The following is a 20276-nucleotide window of genomic DNA, read 5'->3' as shown; positions in this document are numbered from 1 at the left end:
GAGGCACGAGGAGTTTTAGGATCCTGCGTTTGAAAGCTGCCATTTTGAAATTATTGAAAAGTTTGAAAAGTAAAGTAAAACATTTTTATTTCTTCGTCGTTTGTACTAAAGCAAACTTTACAATGTGTATTGTGTGTGACACTTGTTCTTTACAATGTGTATTGTGTGTGACACTTGTTTTTACAATGTGTATTGTGTGTGATACTTGTTCTTTACAGTGTGTATTGTGTGATTTACAATGTGTATTGTGTGTGACACTTGTTCTTTACAATGTGTATTGAGTGTGACACTTGTTCTTTACAATGTGTATTGAGTGTGACACTTGTTCTTTACAATGTGTATTGAGTGTGACACTTGTTCTTTACAATGTGTATTGAGTGTGACACTTGTTCTTTACAATGTGTATTGAGTGTGACACTTGTTCTTTACAATGTGTATTGTGTGTGATACTTGTTCTTTACAATGTGTATTGTGTGTGACACTTGTTCTTTACAATGTGTATTGTGTGTGACACTTGTTCTTTACAATGTGTATTGTGTATAATACATGTCCTTTTAAATTATTAAAATTATTGCAACTTTATTCGCAATTTTCAAAATGCGATACATTTTAAGAAAGAGTTTGTTCCTCTTACAATTGCCCCTTGCAAGTACAACGGTAAGTCGACGGAGTTACAGCGCTAAAATCATAGGTTCGATTCACTTCGGTGTGCCCAGCAGTTAGCTTGATGTAGTTTTGCTATGAGAAAAGCACACAAACCTACAACTCTTAACTAATAGCATAATTGTTCAGGAACTGAAATCATGGAAAACATTCCAATCCAATGTATTAAAATGATAAAGTGTGTCTCTCCATAGACATTAGTTTCCGTAGTAACATAAGGAGGGTAAATGGTTCAAATTTAGCCACATGAAAACATGCTGAAAAAAAGATAAATTTCCTGTGCTGGATAACCAGACAAAGCATAATTCCGTCCTCTCTGTTAGCCTTAAACCGACACATTATTTAAGTTGTGTTCGGATCTTTTCATATAATCAAAACCAGGTTATAGCACCTAGTATGTTTTAATTTCTTCTGAGAGTCCATAGAATATGCAATCCAGCAATACTTCAATATGATACTAAAACCATTCTATATTTTCAAAGAACTTCACATTTCACAATATTTCACTGCAACTTGCTGTCATAGAGCAATGAAAGCCTCGATCTATAAAGACAGGGAAAAATTAACAAACAACATTACGAAATATATTTATATTGGCAACAACACAAATACAGAACCCCTTAAAAATAGCTTTAGAACTACATAGTGAACATTTTTAACAGTAAGCTAACTTAAACACTTGTGAAAAATGTTATATAAATGAAACCGGATGAAGTGTTCAGACATTCACATTAACACATTAATTATGGAAAGGTTGACAATGTTTTTTTTGTATGAAATATTCTGTCATCCAACTGATCGGGAACCAAGAATAACTTATTTTTTTATTAAACCAGTAACCATGAAAATTGAATTGTTGAAATTGTCTTCATCAGAAAGTTGTTTAATTTCAACGCCTTCCAAAAGATCACTTTGAGCTAAACAGCTTTGCGACCTCCTGTGTTCTTAAATAAAGTCGAAGTTCTGGGACTACGTAGAGGTTTATATGTTGACTACAAGTTTTGTTTTCTTACCAACAGACGACATGAGACTGAAGAGGTAAACACAGATATTTCAAAACTAGTTTTTTTTAAAATATCAAGACATTTCTAAAAGTTTGTTACATAAAGCTCTCAACACTTATCAAAAAGCTTAGACTTTACAGTAGAAGAAACAAAGACACAAACATATATCTAAAAGCTTATGGTTTACAACAAACGAAACAAAGCTCTGAACACTTACCGCAAAGCTCAGACTGTACTGTAAGATAAACAAACTAACTGAAACTGAGATTGGCTTTTATATTTCAACGAGAGAAACCTCGTTATTTCCTATTACTGTGTCTCTGAATATTACGTTATGTAGAATAGTGTTTTTGTTTTCAATTTCGCTCAAAGCCATATGAGGGCAATCTGCGCAGGTCTTACCTAATTTAGTAGTATTGGAGGGAAGTCAGCAAATAAACAAACAAAGAAACTATCTTAGCCTTCACATCAAAACGATTTTAAAACAAAATTTCTTACGGTATATTCACTGGACAAGCCCTTATAATGTTGTATCTTATAATAATCTTCTGAGAATCATGTTAGTTAGCAGAGCTAAATAAAAATACCGATATAAAACATACACGTTTTAAATGTTTACCCTATAAAGTAGATCTAATTTGTTTCATTTATTTGTTTAGTAATGTAACTATAAGGAAGAAGTCAGTTTAACTTGCTTTTCATACTTTTATTATTTGAAAATAGTTAATATATATATTATGTCTTCAGGTTCAATGATATGTTTGTGATAATAAATTTATTTTAGAGTTTAGATTGTTGTTGGCTTTCTAATCTGTCGTTTTGTTTATTATAATAATAGCACGTAAATTAACAAAATGAAATATATTTTAGCATGAATCCATTAGTAGATCAGTATATATCCAAAAGGCCATCAATGAATTTTAACTGGATTAATTCCAATCTGCCTTTTCATGAAGCACGAATGACTTGGTCAAAAGAAGAGAATATCTTAGATTTCGGTTGTGGTCCAGGAACAATAACTCGAAATATATTGCTACCACAATGTGTCAATTTGAAGAAACTTATCGGTGTTAACATCCAACCAGTTTTTGTGGAATACGCCAAGAAGACATTCAACCATGAAAAGATTGAATACCGAGAGATAAATATAATGGAAAGGTAATGTTATTATAATAATACATCATCATCATACAATAATGGAACTCTTGCTTATATGATATTGAAAAAACTTTTCTATTACGCGACGTGTAACCCCAACTTCGCGAAATTTTTATGCTGTTCGCATGCAGGTTTGCAATATAAGTCACAATTTTTCTATTTCGACTATGTTTCCCGTCATGGATAATTTGATTTTTTCCATTCTAAGGGTGCAGATATGACGTCATGAATACGTCACACGGTGATCTAATGCACCAGCGCTATGGGTAATCGTCTACTTAATAACTAAACTATTTTTTACCCAGCTCTTCAAGTATCATCATTTTAAAAATCATCACGCTCGGCCCGACACGGTCAGGTGCTTAGGGCACCCAACTCGTAACCTAAGGGTCACGGGTTTGAATCCTCGTCACCAAACACATGGTCGACCTTTCAGCAGTGGGAGCGTTATTATGTGACGGTCAATCCCACTAATCGTTAGTAAAATTGTAGCCCAAGATTTGGCCGTGGGTAGTGGTGACCAACTGCCATCCATCTAGTTTTACACTGCTAAATTAGGGACGGCTAGCGCAGATAGCCTTCGCATAGCTTTGCGCGAAATTCAAAACAATTAAACAGAATCCGAATTATATGTTTCACTTTGGTATTCGGGAACTTGATTGTACAATTACAGTTTAATGTGTATTTAAAGGATTAATTTAGAAATTTTATCAAATATTTTGATATCATGACCATATTTTGAAAGATAGACAGCGCTGCGTCTCGCATTTAGGATAATAGTAGAGCTTATGCTTAACCTACGGCCCGATTTGGTCAGGTGGGTAATGCACTCGACTCGTAATTGGAGGGTCGCGGTTCGAATTCCCGTCACACCAAACATGCTCGACCTTTCAGCAGTGGAAGCGTTATAATGTTACGATCAATCCCATTCCTCATTGGTAAAAAAGTAGCTCAAGAGATGGCGGTGGGTGGTGGTAACTAGTTGACTTCCCTATAGTCTTACACTGCTAAATTAGGGACGGCTAGCGCAGATTGCCTTCGAGTAGCTTTGAGCAAAATTCAAAACAAACAAAACTTAAACTACAGTGCAACAAAATCAAATAAATAATCCAAGCATAGTTGTTCTTCATTATTTTCATGCAAAGATTCGAGACTTTCCAGACAACCTTTTTGTACTAAATCTTATGTCAGAAAACAACAACAACAAAAATGTTATATTAAATAAAATTGTTCGTTTTACCATGTATCAGTGTAAACATGGTTGAGGAAATTTTGAAATTCTTAAAATATTTCACTTTTTTTTCCTGTTGCTAATTATAGTTTCTAGGAATTTGTATTTCTTACGCGAAAAAGAGCAAAATATGAAATTTGTGAGATTACTGTTTTGAGCTAAACTACATTACAGTTAATCCAGCTTAAGAGTTAACCATCCAGAATGTCACAATTAATACAGTTAATTCAACTTAGGGGATAACCATTCAGTTTATTTGTTTGTTTGTTTTTCTTATAGCAAAGCCACATCGGGATATCTGCTCAGCCCACCCTAGCGTTGTAAATCCGGAGAATCGAACCCAGAATGTCACAATTAATACAATTAATTGAACTTAGGTGTTTACCATCCAGAATGTCACAATTAATAAAGAAAATTGAACTTATGGATTAACCACCCAGAGTGTCACAATTAATACAGTTAATTGAACTTAGGGGTTAACCATGCAGAATGTAACAAATAAATACAATTAATTGAACTTAGGGATTAACCATCCAGAATGTCACAATTAATACAGTTAAATGAACTTAGGAGATAACCATCCAGAATGTCACAATTAATACAGTTAATTGAACTTAGGTGTTAACCATCGAGAATGTCACAATGAATACAGTAAACTGAACTTAGGGGTTAACCATTCAGAATGTCACAATTAATACAATTAATTAAACTTACGGGTTAACCATCCAGAATGTCACAATTAATACAGATAATTGAACATAGTGGTTAACCATCCAGAATGTCACAATTAATACAGTTAATTGAACTTAGGGGTTAACCATCCAGAATGTCACAATCAACACAGATAATTGAACTTAGGGGTTAACCATCCAGAATGTCACAATTCATAAGAAATTTTGCTCCCTTGTGGCACAGCAGTATGCCTATGGACTCACACCAACAGAAACCGGGTTTCTATACCTGTGATGGACAGTTCATTGTATAGACTATACAGATAGTCCATCGTATAGCTTTGTGCTTAATTCCAAACAAACAAACAAAACAATTTTCAATTATATAACAACTTTGAGCTAAAATGAACTATAAGAAAACGACATCTTTATATTATAGAAACAATAATTTAAAGCAAAGTCTTCTGTATTGGTTTTATTTGGGTTTCTAGTAAAAAATAACAGTATCTTTGACCATAAATCCCGTAGGCGTCATCGCTGATGCCGATGAATCCTTTCGATCAATACCAGAGCTCATTCGGCTGATGGACATGCAGCACAAAATAATTTGGTAAAAACGTAATTATATCAGTCATTTATAAGACATCAGTTGTTATAAATTGTAATCCCTTCTGTACCGTTTCGTTTTGCATGCCCAGACGACCCGATGAACTCTGTTTGTTTGACTTTTAATTTTGCACAGAACTGCACGAGGGTTATCTGCACTAGCAATCCCTAAGTCAGCTGTGTAAGACTATAAAAAAGGCAGCTAGTCATCATCACCCACCGCCAACACTTGGGCTACTTATTTACCAACGAATAGTGGGATAGACTGCCACATTAAAAAGACTCCATGGCTGAAAGGGCGAGCATGTTTGATGTGAAAGAAAATCGAACCCACAACCCTTAGATTACGAGTCTAGCGCCCTTACCACCTGACCATACGTAACCTTCTGGTAGTAATCAAAATAACTAGTTAATATGACTTGCGGCACATGAGGTGAATAGTTGAAACCTGCTGTGTACTTGTATATAGCCAGAAGAAATATCTGTTAAGATTATTATTATCTTCACTGTGTTGTAACAACACATAAACTGACGAAATACAGACCAAGCGTCGCCGATCTTTAACGTAATATATCGTTATGAATGATGTAACTTGTTTATAAGTTGGCTCTGAGTTTGAAATTATTTCCATTGGGATTAATTAAGCTAAACTGATTAAAACATTAATAAATATTACATGAATTCTTAATGTGTATAATGCCCAAGCTTTAGTAAGAAACAAATTAGAAAGGACAACTCAATTTTAAAGAAAATTTGGAATGAGAATATCCTCCATTTTCTTTTTTTGAAAAGTTATTTAGCACATTTATACATTTGAAGAATATTATGTAAAAGGTTTTGTTTCAGAAAAATATCGCAGCTATAAAACATATGTTAATTATACACAAAAATAAGTTCCTCAGTGGGGCAGTAATAAGCTTATGGTCTTACAGTACTAGAATCTGAGATTTGATTCCACGTGGTGGACACAGTAGATAGCTAATGTGACAAATAAAACGATAATTGAAAAGAGTACATGTTAATTTAGAAAAAAATAATATATTACTTAGGCAAGACTAACAATAACTTATGATCAAAACATTTTACTTACGTGGATCAAGACTAGAAATCTCTAGTTTCTTTACTGGTGAATTTGTAGCACGTACAACATATGTTATGTAGTCGTCCTTTGATGCTCACTTTATGATTGAAAATTATGTTTTCATACATGTGAACTACCTATTTCCTGGACTTCTTTGTATTTGTTTGTTTCTCAATATTGCGCAAAGCTACACGAGGGCTACCTATGCTTGCCGTCCCTAATTTAGGACTGTAAGGCTACAAGGAAGGCAACTAGCCATCACCAGCCACCGCCAACTCTTGGGCTACTCTTTTGCCAACGAATAGTTGGTCTGACCGTAACTTATAACGCCCACACGGCTGAAAGAGCGAGCATGTTTGGTGCGACCGAAATTCAAATCCTCGACCCTCAGATTACGAATCGGACATCTCAACCAACATGGCCATGCCGGGCTCTCTTTGTATTTAATCTTCATTTGTATTAGTTTTTACCTGTGTATAACTATTTTTACTGCTGTTATGCATTTTCTTGTAGGATTCCATCAGAATGGGAGGGTTTATATCACAAGATATTTTCACTCTTTTTCTATTCACTGTGTCAAAGATACCTCAAAACTTTTAAAGGTATTTCACCGTTTATTGAAACCAGGTGGGTATTTTCTTGCTCTGGGTATATGTACAGAAGAATTGTTAAGCAGTTTAAAAGATATGTCAAAACTGCCGCAGTGGATTGAGTACATACAGGTGAGACAAAATAACTCTAAATCTGTTGACATTTTTCTGTGCCTTAAAGAACGTCTTCATAACAAACAAATAAAGCAATATTCTACATAAATATTGAATATTTTTCTGTGCCTTAAAGAACGTCTTCATAACAAACAAATAAAGCAATATTTTACATAAATATTGAATAAAATGTTATTCTAACGTATTTTACAATAAGTTCAGTAAATAGCTTGAGTGTATTAAGTTATATTAGTCAGAGGTTTGGATTTGTTGTTTAATGCAGTACTTCCTTTCGATTTTGTTTTAATTTAATTTGTTTGTCTCTATCAGTATTAATTTTTCTTCCATATATATATATATGTTCATATATATACCAATTAATATATTAATACATATATTATTCCAATTAATTAAGTCTAGTCAACACAACTTACCACTACTTCGTGAACTATTCTAATCGATGATTACTGCGACCGACTTCGTAGCGAGTCTGTAATATCAGAGGTTCGATTCCCCTCAGTCGACTCAGCAGATATTTCGATGTGGTATTGCTATAAGCGAACACACATCAGTTAATATTATAACTCAACATTGTTTTCCTGGTACGTAATTCCTCGGCTATCACCGACACAATGTTGATGTCTGTCCTAACATGACCGTGTTATTAAAGTAAACAAACTACATATAAACACTCAAGATATATAACGTAAAAGTGCAGTAATATTAAAGCAAATATGTATTTTTCTTTAACATTGTCATCCCTAAAGCGTTCTATATTTACAAAGTGTTTTTTGTTACTTTTAATTTCAAAATTAGGAACGGCTGACAAATAATAGTTCTCGGGTAATTTCGCACGGAAATAAACAACGTATTACCTTTTTATAATTGAAGAAGTGGAGAATTTCATCCAATTAACTACACTGTAAATAAGAAATGAGGTAGTGCGTCAAATTCAAACATTGTAATAGTTTTAGAGTGTTGTATTTAATAAAGCTAGGTGTTTTATCGAAAGCAACTAACAATAGGGTTGTTTTATTATTAGAAGTCTATTTGATAATAGCACTATGCTACATCAATTTTGTTCCTGAATAGTATGTGGTATTTATTAATTGCTTATGTTGTAAAAGTGCAGAAAATGGCCATTTTTCCCTTCAAACTTTGCTTTTGTGACCGTGATAATGAAATTTAGAAATTAACCTATTTTGTATGTTTAAACGGGCAAACTTGCACATTTTCATTTACATAAGGTCTGAAAGAATCAACTGATTTACATGTATTTATACTAAAGTTATACAAGAATGTTTAGATGTGAGTAGTTTTTCGAGATTTGCGACTGTAATGTAAATCACTTTCACGTATCAGTTGGCGTGGTTACAGGGAGCTAAGGTCACAAAAGTAATGACTGAAGAGAAAAATAGGTTTTTTTTTTTTCATTTACTTTAGGCATAAGCAATTGGGAAATAACAATTTCTGTCCAAAAACAAGAAAAAGTAAAAAATGTTGTTACATATTGTATTTAGTCTAAACAACTTTTTCTGACACGAGATAGATAATAAAAACATCTACTATTCACATACAATATCAGATAAATTATAAAAACGACGTTAAAACCTTTATTAACATAATAAAAACACTTTTTATTTGTATGTTTTAGTGAAATAACCATAATAATAATTTCTTCCTGAAGCTAAATAAGTTAAATAATATTTTATTTCTTTTATACGTTTTCTAAGCTAAATAATAAAACAGACGACTATAAAATCTATCATTTAGATGATGAAAATACATTCATGTGCTGTCAGCTAAAGAATATGTTGATGAGTTAAATTATTTTCATAAGATTAGATTTAATTTTTTCAGAATGTAGAAAACTTCTTTTGGGTAGCTTATGACTGCAGCGACCCTTATGGTACAACTAAGAAGCTAGCAGCTGAGTGTGGGTTTGATTCTGACTTCTTTGCCCTAACGCCCCAAACTCAAGTATTCAGTTCGAAAAGCCAATACATACGTAAGTATAATTAACAAATTATGAATCACCTATTGCTTGAGAAACTGAAAACAGCAAGGGCACTTGTGATTTAATCTAACCTAACCAGTATAATTTATTTCAAATTAGAACGTTGATTCCAGAAAACAAAACACACAGAAATATGTAACAATGTAAATTTTGAGACGTACTCTAGTTTATTTCATTTCATATAGTTTTTTCATTATATATATAAAACGCTACAAACACGAGGACACTCTTATAAGTTTCACTGTAATGGAAAAGAGTGGTAACTGTTGTTAAACGTAAGAGAATTAGTGATAAAGTAGAATAGTGTTGTGAATACATTTTGCGAACACTGATATTACATATTGTATTACCACTTTTGAATTAAAGTATTTGTATTAAGACGAAGCATTTACTTTGTAGTGAAATATGTTGTCACAATATATATATCCCAGCTCTTCTATAAAATACTTTCTTGTGAAACAAGGCGTTCTACCCGATCATATTAGAAACAACAAAATCTTCTGTTAAAATAATTTCCAACACATTTATACAATCGAAAGTTTGTTACGTTTCAGTATTACTTTCGGTTTGTAAGAACGTTCTTTTATTTAAACGTTTATATTTTAAGGTTTCTCATAGAACTAAATATTTTAATAAACAAATGAGCGTGTGAACCATCGTTGCGACTGTTTGGTGTATTATATTTTCAGACTGTCAATGGCATATATTTTCTCTTCCCTTATTTTTCAGCCCTCAAATATTTCACACCGCTGTTGTGTCTAGTGCACAATATATATTGTTATTGAAGGATCACAAGTGTGCAGAAAAACTTGATTAATATATTCACCATTAAGTTTAAATACCCGTTACTTCTATATTTGTCACTAGATTAAACTACTTGATGCTGACATATTTGCCAAATCACTTAATGATGATATACTTGCTAATAAGTTTAAATATTTAATGTTGACATATTTGCTATAAAATTAAAATACTTGATGTTTACAATTAGGTAAGTTAAAGTTTTTTGGCTCTTGATAAATTAATTTTTTATAGTTATCAACTTTATAATCTTTTGAAATTCCCTGCTTTATATATTGTACGAAAATAGAATGTTTGCACATTCATATTTCGTCAAAAATATATTATTAAATGATATTTCATGTTTATTATTTTTCATTTTGTAGAATTTTGTGAATCCATTATGCCTGAAGCCATCATTAAACGAATACCCTCAGAAAAGTTAGAGGATTTTTGGGCAGACTGGTGTGAAATGACTCAGAAGTGCAAAGTAAACTTTAGAGCTGATGGAACAGTTTTTAGAGAAGTAACAATGTTGGAAATGTGTCTAATGTTTAAAATTTAAAATGTGAATTTTTATCTCCTCATTTCATAACTAAACATATTTATATATATATATATAAATATATTATATAAAAGCACTAGAAAAAATATCCTTATGCTTAAACATTTATTGAAAATAACAACACACACATATCCAAAATCAAACTACCAAGAAGACGTAGGAAGGTGCAATAGTATTTTCTCTATATTTCACATTTTTGTTACAGCCTATATGACTAACGTCTTTATTAACAGAGTTGTGTTTTATTGGCTGGTTTTGATTGATATATCAATTGTTAGTGGTTTGAAGTAACAAGATTGAAATTCTTAATTAATTAATGAAAAACGAAAATAAGAAAGCTTCATAAATATTTACGTTGACTCTTCAGCTGTGAATTTTTGACTCATTTCTTCGAGAAGAAAGCATGTGGCTAGAAAGAATTTAATAGTCTTTATTATCACTAAATTAGCTACTTGATGAAAACTTGTCTCCTATACTTCAAATGAAATAAATATTTTTTTGATATTACATTTGTTTAATAAAGAGAATAAATTGGTATTATGCAAACAAGGTCGTATGTGTTGCATCGGAATAGCATTCTGTAATTTTTAAGTTTCGAATAAACATTTTGTTAGGATACATCTTAGTTATGTCCTTTGATATGTAATATTGCGTTATTTACAAATTACATTTCATCACACATAAACACGTGCGTTGGAAACTTTTCAGTTGACAATTTTTAGGTCTTTCAATGACAAATTCCGCTGTAGTTCATGTATTAGAATACTTAAAGTATCGAATTAAACTGGAGTTATCGCTGTTGTTCAGTATCAAAGGCTGCTACAGTTAATATATTAACTTCAAGAATCAGTTCTAAAGCTATTTTTAAAAACGTTCCGGTGAATTTATTTTGCGAGTTCGCAAAACATTATTGAGATTTTGCTATGTTGCTACCACTAGATCGCCCTGTTGCAGCATAATATATCATAAACTGTCCCAAACTAAGCCATTAACATTATTATAAAAAAAACACACAAAAAATTGACTATTTTGACATTTTGAAAGGTATAACTTTTATTATTAGATGCAGTTTAATTACCATCTGTCTATATATTTATTATCACAGAATCAGGTACTTGATGGAAAACTGTTTCCTGTACTTCAAATAAAAATATTTTTAAAACGGCATTTGTTTAAAAAAGAAAATAAATTACTGTTATTCAAACAACATATCATTAAATTGTAGCAGAAAATGTCTGAAATGAAACCTTGGGTCATTTACATTTAAAAACTGATTACATTGTATTTGTAAAATTAACTTTTTACACATTCATTTTCAAATGAAAAGATTCCGTTTTCCATATCAGTTGCTTGGTTCAGTTTCCAGAACACCTAGACTAAAAATGCTCTATTGCGAATGTTATCTGCTGAATATTTATTTACATGGAAAAGGGGAGATCATGTTATTGCAATCGAATGTTTGAATGACTTCTGTAGCAAAACTATCACAATATCAATAATCAAACCTATAGATATAACCAACAGATTTTTATTGAGAAGGAAACATTTGTAAAGTGTTAAAAGTTTTAAATAAACTGGAAGAGTACATCTCATTAACTTGTTCAGTTTGAAGGCCCGACATGGCAAAGGCGTTCGAAAAGAAAACCATAGTGAAAAACTTGCAGAGTTAAAATATTTTTATTGGTAAACACGAAAGCAAAGTTCGGGCAACAGCCGTTCATCGGGTTTCTAGTGTAAATAAAACTGTTCAACAGTTAATTATTATTATTATATTAATTTATCCGTTTACCTTACTGTTAACAGGTAGTAAATTATACCATAGCATGTTGCCTTTCAAGACATAGGCGTGTTATTATTTATTGGTTATGTTAGAAAGAGAATGTTCACAATCAAGCTTTTAGATAAAAATTGTGATAACATTAAAAACAAAAACCATTATATGCAGTGAGGCTTTATGAAAGATAAAAGAAACATGCGTCATTTTACTGCGTGATGTATTGTTGATGTCATAATACAAGTACAGTCATGATATAGATACCAAAAGTGTCTCAAGGGGTTCTTATTATCTAGTTCTTTTGTATAGATAAACGTACGTTAACATTTATCTCTGTATGCGAATGAGTGAGTACAGTTTCTGTAATCTGGGCGGAAAATGAGAATTGTTTGGTTTTTTTCTGTTTTTTGTTTAGTTTGAAAGGAAAATTCGGTATTTGTTTCAATACCAATAGTGAGTTTTCAGCTTTCGTAACTTATTTTCATATTATAATGTTAATACACTCGAAATTAAGATCTTAAGGTGCATTATATAGATAAAGAGGTCTTACGGATGACCATTCGACACCAAGAAGCTCAGTCGATAAGTTTGACTGAAATGGTGCCGAATACATTATCGGAAAATAGACATCATGGCCATGGACAACGTTTACCAAATAGAGAAAAACAAAAGAATGTTTATAATTCGTTTTTCTGCAAACAAAATCATGATAAACAATTTAAATTAAAAATTCAAGCAACAGAAAAGATGCTGTTATAAAAAATATTGGTTTTAGTAACAAACTTTATTAATACAGTGTTTTTATTTCTTTTTCACTACTGACTAAAATACTTCACTGTTTGTTACTTTTTTTGGGTCAACATGGTTAATTTAATAAGTAAATGCACGTACTATTAAAGCTACAGTAATAATAGGTGTTAGGCCTAATTAGAGTTTACACATTAGATATGGTTTGGTTTGTTTTTATTTCGTGAAAGCAACTCGAGGGCTATCTGTGCTAGCCGTCCCTAATTTAGCAATGTAAGACTAGAGAAAAGTCTTTCTAGTGATCAATAACCACCGCCAACTCTTGGGCTACTCTTTTATCAACGAATAGTCGGATTGAACATTACACGATAACGCTCCCACGGCTGAAAGGGTGAGCATGTTTAGTGCGACGGGGATTCAAACCAATGACTCTCAGATTACGAACCGGATGCCTTAACTACCTGGCCATACCGGGCCGTTGCACGTAGGCTATCTCTATTAGCCTTCCCTAATTTAGAAGTGTAAGACTAGAGGAAAAGCAGCTGGTCATCACCACCCACGGCCAAATCTTGAGCTACTCTTTTACCAACGAATAGAGGGACTGACCGTCACATCATAACGCCCCCTTGGCTGAAAGAGCGAGCGTGTTTGGTGTGACGGGGATTCGAAACCACGACTCTCTGATTACGAGTCGTGTCCCTTAACCACCTGGCCATGTTAGGTCCATCAGATTTGGAGTTATAAAGAATGTCCAAACAAACATTTTCTAACACTATTAAAGTATGTTTGAGAAAGGTAGTTGTCTAACATTACAGGCAGTTAAATTATTGTGCCTTATAAAAATTACTGGATTGTATGTTTTAAATCACATGTTTTGTAAAAAAAATAGCATACTTTATACAACTAAGTGTAAAAAAAATATTTTTTTAATTTTTCAAGTAGGTAGTGCACAAGTTTAAATAATAATTTCTTCAATAAAATTGTAATTATTAAAAAGTTATACCTTAACTACTCTCATATAACAGTTTTGAACTTTCAAATATTAAGTGACACCCTATTAAAATGTTCCCAACTATTACTTCAATAGATATTATTAAAAGCTTTGCATTTCAATAAGTGCATTCTAAAACGGAATTTCTAATCTACTTCAAACCCCCTTAGCACTTTAAATTTTTAATTGCAGTAAGTTAATATTAACAACAATTAATTATTCTAAACTACAGTATCGCTCGGCATGGCCAAGCGCGTAAGGCGTGCGACTCGTAATCCGAGGGTCGCGGGTTCGTGTCTGCGTCGCGTCAAACATGCTCAACCTCCCAGCAGTGGGGGCGTTACAATGTGAAGGTAAATCCCACTATTCGTTGATAAAAAGTAGCCCAAGAGTTGGCGGTGGGTGGTGAAGACTAGCTGCCTTTCCTCTAGTCTTACACAACTAAATTAGAGACGGCTCGCTGCAGCGGGCTTACAACCTACTCACTTTAATACCTGTTGAAGAATCCGCAAACCATTGTGGCCCTACGTTCCTTGATGGAATCTCATGGTGAATGAAGGAATGAGAAACTACAGTATTAGTTTTAACGATATTAGTTTCATTTTCAGAAGATAGTTTATTTCCTGGTGTGTGGTCATGATAACAAGGAGCTGTTTTTATTGGACATAAACTCGTAATCACACAGTTACCTTCAATCAATTGTAAAAAACACTGATGATAAAAACAGCGCGTTTAAAATTTTGCACACTGAACAAAAGACGAAAATTTATATTAAAATACTACTCTTGGAGAATACCTGAAAGTAAATTATGTAATAAGGCGTCTTAGCATAATAAGACATTTAAAGACAAATTTGTGGCTTAGTTTCGCAAACTGTAGAGAAAAGTTTCAAATAAAAACAACACTGATTGTTTTAAAGTTGTATGCAGGGTCTATCGCAGGGATTCGAACCTTTGTAACTCCTTTAACTTATAGCTTTCTTATCCGGTATATATATTTTCGAGCTTAGCTTTATAAGAGGGCCTAGCATGGCCAGGTGGGTTAAGGATTTCGACTCGTAATCTAAGGATCGCGGGTTGGAATTTCCGTCGCACAAAACATGCTCGTCCTTTCAGCTGTCAGGGCATAAATATGTGACGGTCAATCCCACTATTCGTTGGTAAAAGAGTAGCCCAAGAGTTGGTCGTGGGTGGTGATGACTAGCTGCCTTCCCTCTAGTCTTATACTGCTAAATTAGGGACGGCCAGCGCTGATAGCCCTCGTGCAGTTTTGCACCAAATTCAAAACAAACCAATTAACTCTGCTAATGAAACTAACATTAAATAAATAATAGAATATAACTCAACGATATGTAAAAAAATACCTCTCTTGTTCATGCATTACTGACATAAAATAATAAAATCAGTAATAGCGACAAAACGTGCTCTAGCCTTCAGGTGTTTTTAATTAATTTTAATTTGTCCATTAATTATTTCGAAATCAAAAGCGTTTGCAAACAGCACTTAGAACCAAGCTTTAGCTTCACACGTGTGTAACTCAGTTGGCTAGTTCTGATATTGAACGAAATGGTTTTTGTGTCGCTCCTATATGAAATACGGAAATATATTTAAGTTACTATTTTTGCTTGCCTACAGCTTTAAATACGTTAGGGAATAATTAAAATAGGGGAAAATGTTTTATTGATATGGCAACAACTAGAAAATAATAAAAGTAATTAGAAGCTATGATTCCACTGGTAATGAATGATTGATACTTTTGTACGTTATACCCAAACCAATTCGACTGTTAACTTACTGAATTATTAAAAATGTATTTATAACAAGATACGGACCTTGTTTTGCATAATAATGGCGTTAGACTACTTCCGTTTCTATTTTAATTTCGCGCAAAGCTACTTGAGAGCTGTATGCACCAGCCGTCCAAATTTAGCAATCTAAGACTAGAGAGAAGGCAACGCGTATAAAGTTTTACACTTTTTGTTACAGTTATCATCTCAACTTTCTAGAGATGTTGCACCAATGTAGTTGTTAGAAAGATCGAATGTTTACATGGCCAATTGGTCCTTACATGAGTACCATAGTTACAATACACTATATGATTATTACGAGCTTATAACCACCAGATTATTTTGCTTGAGGGATCTTCGTATCATGTTTGGCCCATATAAAAATGATATATTAATATTTTCAGTTGATATATTTGACTCGCCGCATGTTCTCCATCTTATAAAATAATACATTTCAGAACTGCCTCAGTACATGTTGTATTGTCATTGTATTTCAATCTTTAAACTGCTTAATAACCTTAACGAATCTCTGGATGCTTTTTGCATGCCTCACGTGGTTATAACGTGTTTGTTATTTCCTTACATCTTCTATCAGTTTGATACCAGTAACCTATATCGACACTGTTTTTCTTAATCCGTTTGAATGATGTAACTTCGAGAATCTTTAGGTGGTACTTATTTATTTATTCATTTTTTGTCTGGTTGAATGCGCGAATGCATTGCGCATTCGTGTTTTTTCCTACAAAGATCTCGTGGAAGAATCATACGAATATTCACCAGTGCATGATACACCTCTTGACGTTTTCGTGCCCTTTCCCACTCAGTAATGATACACGAAGAGTAGCCACATTTTTTAAGTGATTAAATGCTTTTCTAAAGAAATGTCAATAAAAGAGACACGTTCCTCGGCTCAATTACAGTATATGTGGTACATTTGTGGATCTCAACGAGTAAAGTATTTTGATAGGGTTGTGTAAAGGTACGTATTTAGCACAAAGAATAAATACATATTGAATCTCTCCGCAATGTTTAAACATTTGGTGTTATTTGTTTTCTGAAGGTTTTCACTAGTATACGTGAACCACTTGGGATCAACATGTGGTTTGATGTTACAAGATATTTTCTGCAGTGTTTCCGTACATTCTATTGATAGTATATCTTCTTCGTAATATCTGCGTTTCAAAGGTTATTTTTCCAATGTTTTCCCATGGATGAAATCAAACACTTTATCAGTTCTACCTACACATGGATACGTCTGCTATTCTTTGTTTCGTACCTTGCGAGTAGATATGGCAAATGGAGATATTTGTTAAATGTTACTCATAGCCGATTAACACCTGTAATGTCGATTATTAATAATCCAGTATGACAACACCTGTTTTGTTCATTTTTAATAATCCAGTATTATAACACCTGTATTGTTTATTACTAATAATCCTGTATGACAACATCTGTATTATCGATTTTTAACAGTCCAATATGACAACACCTGTATTATCGATTATTAATAGTCCAATATGACAACACCTGTATTGTCGATTATTGATAATCCAATATGACAACACCTGTATTGTCGTTTATTAATAATCCAATATGATAACACCTGTATTGTTGATTATTAAAAATCCAATATGACAACGTCTGTATTGTCGATTATTAATAATCCAATACGACAACACCTGTAATGTTTATTATTAAAAATCCAATAGGACAACATCATTATTGTCGATTATTAATAACACAGTATGATAACACCTGTATTGTCGATTATTAATAATCCAGCACGATGACACCTGTATTGTTGATTATTAATAATCCAGTATGACAACACCTGTATTGCTGATTATTAATAATCCAGTATGACAACACCTGTATTGTTGATTATTAATAATCCAGTATGATAACACCTGTATTGTTGATTATTAATAATCCAGTATGACAACACCTGTATTGTTGATTATTAATAATCCAGTATGATAACACCTGTATTGTTGATTATTAATAATCCAGTATGACAACACCTGTATTGTTGATTATTAATAATCCAGTATGACAACACCTGTATTGTTGATTATTAATAATCCAGTATGACAACACCTGTATTGCTGATTATTAATAATCCAGTATGATAACACCTGTATTGTCGCTCTACAAACTCCATTTTCTTTTTCCTTTTACCTGTGTAGCCTATCTGAACACAGAATTGTGGATAAATATAACATTCAGTGATGACGAGAAAACCCACTTGTGGAGAACAATATATATGTAAAAACGTCTGGTATGGATAGAGAACGTACTATGTAAAGGAGCGAACAACATTTCGATCATCTTATGTATGTAACCATTATGTCTGAGCTAACATACGTTACACCACTATTAACGGTAGAAACTCATATGATCGTAAAGAAACAAAAAAACACTAGAAAAACTAAGATGTAAACAACAGAAAAGACACCAACATGACAAACCTCATAATTAACAGATGCGACCGACAATTAAACTCAGACGAGGTACATCTACTCAACAAAGTCTCAACTTCGCAATAGCACCCAGATACATCCCAACCTTAGAAATTAAAACATGTTTTGAAGACTTGTGTTACTTTCTATAGAAAACAAAAACAAGAAAACAACCGAAAGCAATCAACAGAAATAAGACAACTTGCCCTTGTAAAGTTTAAATTATCGTCTTTCTAATGACATTAAGAGGTAAGACCATCATTAACACAGTGGATTTTTTGGATGATCTTCTCTCTTTCCTAACCAAAATCATCAGCGCTTGATTCGTAATCTGAGAGTCACAGGTTCGAATCGCCGTTACAACATGCATGCTTACCCTTTAAGGTCTGGTAGAGTTATTATGTTACCGTCAATTCCACCATTCGTTGCTGAGAGAATAGAACAAGAGTTGACGATGGGTGGTGGTGACTGGGTGACTTCCTTCTAGTCTTACACTGCTAAATTAGCAACGACTTGCATAGATAGCCATCGTGTATCATTGCGCAAAATTAAAATACAAACAAACCAGAACCACCAATTTTTAGATGGAGGTAATACTATAGTTTGTATTTTACACAATTGCTTAGTAACTTTTAAACAATCTGCTACATTGGACGACACTGAAGGTTTGTCTCTTCGAAACGTCCTATGTGCTTTGGCTCCATCGTTTGAAAATTCTTGAACGCGGAATGTTTTTTCTTGGAAAAAAGGATGAGTCATGCTCCTCAGGTCGTAATTCTATCCGTGGTGGACAGAAAAAGCTATTGTACTAAGAGATGAAATATCTAAAGTCCAATCCATTAATTAAATAATTTAAATGTATCAAAGTAAGTAACCAAGTTTTAAATTTTAGTTTCTTTGTTATTATTGTATAAATAAATATTACATTGAGTAAATGTTACGAATATTTCATTACGTCTAACGAAGAATAGGATATTTAATTGTTTGTTATGAAGTTAGTTGTGAGGGGTATGAGTTAAAATTGAGAGAAGTGAATCAGTTTCTAAAGAACTAGGAAATAACAGTACTTAAGTTATAACAAACGTATCTTAAGAAATCATATTTTTAACATCGATCAAATATTCTGTATGGTGACGTCAGCACGACGTCGCATGAGTCAGAAAAAAATTCTTCCAATTAACTGGCAAGACGTATATAAATAAAACAAAGTTACGTAGCTATTCTTTTAAGAAAAAAATATCACGTGAAGTATTTTCATTGGTGGATTTAGTATTTTCTTGTTGAAAGAAGTTCACAAACATTCATTTCAACATTTTTCACATATACCTTCCTGACCTTCCCTTATTTTTAAACAAGAAAATTGTGGTACTTTTGATGAATATATGGTGACATAATTTGAGCTATATGTTTTGACAAGTTGCTTATTGTTTATGACAAACAGAATTCTTTGTAAAATTAGGTTTTATTTTAGATCTCATTAAAATATAAAAGACATTAAAAGAGTTTCGTTTCTTCGAGTTTGCCTCCTTGTAACACAATAATATGTATAAGGGCTTCAAAACATAAACTATATTTTAATTCTCGTGATAGGCAGAGAACACATAGCCAATTGTGCAACTTAATGCTTAATTACAAAGAAATAATGTGTCTTTGCTCTAAAACAAATTAAAAATATCACTGTGATAAATGAAGTAAAATGATCAACAACAAACCAAACCATTTAAAGTTTATCTTTCTTTATAAAAAGGTTTACGTAACACTGACTCAAAGTATACACGACGTTTAATGAAACTTAAGAATATAACTAATTTCTAATCTTCAATCTAAGATTTTCAACAGAAGCATATCTATCAGTGATAATCAAATAGAAACGAGATACTACTTACGAAAGATGCTTACGTAAATAATTACAAAAAAAAATAACTCATGTTTCGTGGTGAAGACATTTATTTTATGGTCAGCCATCTTGAATTTCAATATTTCTTAATTTTTATTTTACTCTTTTTGTTCTACTCGAAATAGATTTTAGCGTTGGAAGT

At 32.6% G+C, this 20276-nt stretch overlaps 1 protein-coding gene and 1 long non-coding RNA gene across 7 annotated transcripts in view; one reads left to right on the top strand and one right to left on the bottom strand.

Annotated features, from left to right (window-relative positions):
• The window catches only part of LOC143256562 (uncharacterized), a 22725-nt gene extending 11627 nt beyond the window's left edge, over positions 1-11098 (top strand). For 2 of the 6 annotated variants that reach the window (XR_013031399.1, XR_013031400.1), the window contains 4 exons: positions 2538-2825; positions 6928-7136; positions 8979-9126; positions 10302-11098. Coding sequence is in view for 1 of the 6 variants with exons in the window: in XM_076513928.1 (XP_076370043.1) it covers positions 2539-2825; positions 6928-7126 (486 nt within the window). In the remaining 5 variants the exon portion in view is untranslated. Of the gene's footprint in view, positions 1-3; positions 70-2537; positions 2826-6927; positions 7137-8978; positions 9127-10301 lie in introns of all 6 variants that reach the window. The other 4 variants (XR_013031404.1, XR_013031402.1, XR_013031403.1 and 1 more) reach the window with 3 other exon arrangements.
• LOC143256563 (uncharacterized) lies at positions 1069-20276 on the bottom strand. Its single transcript, XR_013031405.1, has 3 exons — positions 20124-20276; positions 7553-7669; positions 1069-1206 (listed from the first exon to the last, which is right to left on the bottom strand). It is a non-coding gene; the product is annotated as an uncharacterized LOC143256563 (long non-coding RNA).

Source organism: Tachypleus tridentatus, chromosome 7 (assembly GCF_004210375.1).
Source record: "Tachypleus tridentatus isolate NWPU-2018 chromosome 7, ASM421037v1, whole genome shotgun sequence".
Classification (NCBI taxonomy): Eukaryota; Metazoa; Arthropoda; class Merostomata; order Xiphosura; family Limulidae; genus Tachypleus; species Tachypleus tridentatus.
This window is presented reverse-complemented; position numbering and strand designations above follow the sequence as displayed.